We start from the raw sequence: 2,985 nt of genomic DNA on the forward strand, positions 1-2,985 counted from the left end.
CATAGGGGAAACTTTGGTCGCTCTGCGGGACGGGATAAAATTATCCGATCGGAATAAAATTTTGCACACATCCTTGTGTCATAGTATCGACAAGATTTCCGACCCGGCCCGACGAATCCGACAAACTTTTCCAAAATGGACCACCCTAATGCGGACGTTAAAGTGGGAAGGGTGGACGTGAAAGAGGACGCTAAAGGCACGCCCCCAGTAGGTGCCCGTACAAGCATTGTGCAACAAACATCCCGTAAATGGCACCTACGAAGAGACACTCTTACGAAACACAGTTTAAACTGCAAGCGATCGGTTACGCAGAGGACCATGGGAATAGAGCGAGAGAATTCAAGATCAACTAATCCATGCTTTTGTTTTATGAAACGGCGCCATCAATCCATCCCGCCAAGGACGACCGTCGCGGAGCAATATCCGGTGGATGACAAGGAAAGGCTTGTCATCTTCCGACTGCATTAAAAAGTGTAATGCTCTATGTCACATTAAATAAAAGATGCTTTCTTGGAGATTTTAAAACTTTACTGCGCCGGTCTGCCGGCCTCACTTGGCTTGCATTTCCGACTGTTCTTCAAACAATCTCCACGTTCCGACCTTAACCGCTTGGGATTCGGCACGTGATGGGGGACAAGCATACTTAGTATTTTGAAATCCACCAAAAAAAATGTCCAACAAACACATCCAGCCCAACCACATCATTAACATGCGCGAGCTGCCGCCCACTTTCGACATCCCGGCAAACCACACTGTCGAGAAGGGGACCAGCACGGTAGCGATACGCACAAGGGCGCGCGAGAAGTCGTTTTTTACTGTTGTGCTTGGTTGCCATGGTAATGGACAGAAATGGCCACCTATGATGATTTTTAAGCAAAACGAAGTTTCCAGCTGGAGTCAAAGTGAATTTGCCAGCGACGTGGGAGCGACGGCGAACACAGCTTTACTACGACTGAGAGGCAGCGCCACAATTGGTCGAGCGTCGTATGGTCGAGAAAATATTGTAGCCCAGCACATGGCTGTCCGCAGACAGTCCTAGTTGAGTGGGATCTCAATGACATCCTCCTCAATGATGTCTCCGTGCGGAAGGGTGTCCAGCTCTGTGGAGCTCTTCTTGCAGCTCATCCCAGAGAAGGGACTGCACCAGGTCAGGGAGAACGGGCCACCGAACGCCATCTTCATGGCCTCCCAGCACGGCGCCTTCTCCCACTTCCCCGTCTCCCCCTTCAAGCGTTCGATTCCCTGCAGAAGACAGAGTTACGGTCTGAGCTGAGGTTTGGTATCAACATGCAAGGGTTGCTATTCATTATTCTCCGAGTAGGACTCAATGTGGGACTGTTATTTGCTCTTTGGGGTTATGGAAGGGAAAAAAAAGATCTACAGAATGATTTAAGTCTCAATACAATACTCATTTCAGTTTGTTTGCACTAATTCAAATGACTGACTTCAAGTCGTGTGGTTCAGGGTTCGAAACATGGCGACGGCCTGCCTGAGTGGTGCTTGCGTGTTTGGGATCTCTGGATTCCTCCCACATTTCCAAAACATGCACCTTAGCTGAACTGAAATCTCATTTGTCCATAGGTGTGAACATGAGTGTGAATAGTTTGGCTAATTGTGGCTCTCCGATTGCCGTTTGGTGTGCCCCACTTATCGCCCCAAGTCAGCTGGGATTGACTCCACGAATGAAATGATATTGAAAATGGATGGCTGTTGAGAGGTTACTTGAATCATTGTCCGAACAGGCCTGTTCATTTCTGAGCATCATGCTGGTGCTTCAGAAAAAGAGGAAGAAGGTTCAAACTAAGAGCACAAGTTTTTTTTCTCCTTGCCTTCCTGGGGGTTAAAGTCAGGGGATGTCGTGAATACTTGTCAACTGTGGGCATGTGAAGCCCTTTGAGACTGTTTGTGATTAAGGGCTGTATAAATAAATGTGACTTGACGAGGAGGTTTCTGACTTGCAGTTAACCCATTGAGAGACTTGTCAATGTAGGAGACATAGTTTCTTCAGTAGTGTGAGAGCAAAAACTACCGTACATCGCATCTACATCTGGCAGTTGAGTATTGTATTAAGAATTGATGGATTGAGTAAATACAGTGGTTTGCGAAAGTATTCAGCCCATGAAACTATTTGAACTTTTGCCACATTTCAGGCTTCAAATATAAAGATTTAAATTTGATTTTTTTCCTGAAGAATGAACACCAAATAGGCCACAATCATGAAGTGGAACGAAATTCATACAATATTTTTTACTTTTCATTTTTTTTTTTAGAAATAAAAAAAAACTGAAAAGTGAGGCGTGCAACATTATTTGGCCCCTTTACTGTCAGTGGAGTCAACTCACTCCAGAAGTTTCCAGAAGATTTAGGAATGATCCAATGTTGACCTCAATAAGTGATGATGATAAATAATCAATCTCAGTACAAATGCACCTGTTCAGTGACAATCGGTCTGTGTAAAACGAAAATTGCATAATGAAGACCAAGGAACGCACCAGGCAGGTCCGAGATACTGTTGTGAAGAAGTTTAAGGCATGATGAGGATATAAAAAGATTTCACAAGCTTGAAATATCTTGCATCGTTCAAGCAATCATGTTGAAATGGAGAGAGTAGCAGACCACTGCCAACCTAGGCTCGTCCTTCTAAACTTTCAGCCCAGACAAGGAGAGCACTGATCAGAGATGCAGCCAAGAGGCCCATGAGCACTCTGGATGAACTGCGCAGATCCAGTGCTAAGGTAAGGGGCATCTGTTAGCAGACTGCACAAATCTGCCCTTCATGGAAGATTGGCAAGAAGAGAGCCATTTCTCAAAGACAACCATAAAATGTCCCGTTTGAAGTTTGCCAAGCCACCTGGGAGAAAAACCAAGCATGTGAAAGAAGGGGCTCTCCTCAGATGAGACCAACAATTGAGCTTTCTGGTCAAAATGCAAAAAAAAAAAAAAAAAAAAATTTTTTTTTTGGAAAAAAAAAAAACACTCCACAAC

General features: G+C 44.8%; 1 protein-coding gene across 3 annotated transcripts in view; it reads right to left on the minus strand.

Annotated features, from left to right (window-relative positions):
- Nucleotides 1–321: 321 nt before the first annotated feature.
- Nucleotides 322–2,985, minus strand: part of zdhhc3a (zDHHC palmitoyltransferase 3a) — a 20,828-nt gene continuing 18,164 nt past the window's right edge. For all 3 annotated transcript variants that reach the window (XM_019880006.1, XM_019880002.1, XM_019880003.1), the window contains one exon: nt 322–1,242. In XM_019880006.1, coding sequence (XP_019735565.1) covers nt 1,067–1,242 — 176 coding nt within the window. In that variant the 3' untranslated portion in view covers nt 322–1,066. The remainder of the gene's footprint in view (nt 1,243–2,985) is intronic.

The sequence above is a fragment of the Hippocampus comes genome, unplaced genomic scaffold (genome assembly GCF_001891065.2).
Source record: "Hippocampus comes isolate QL1 unplaced genomic scaffold, H_comes_QL1_v1.1 scaffold135, whole genome shotgun sequence".
NCBI lineage: Eukaryota > Metazoa > Chordata > Actinopteri > Syngnathiformes > Syngnathidae > Hippocampus > Hippocampus comes.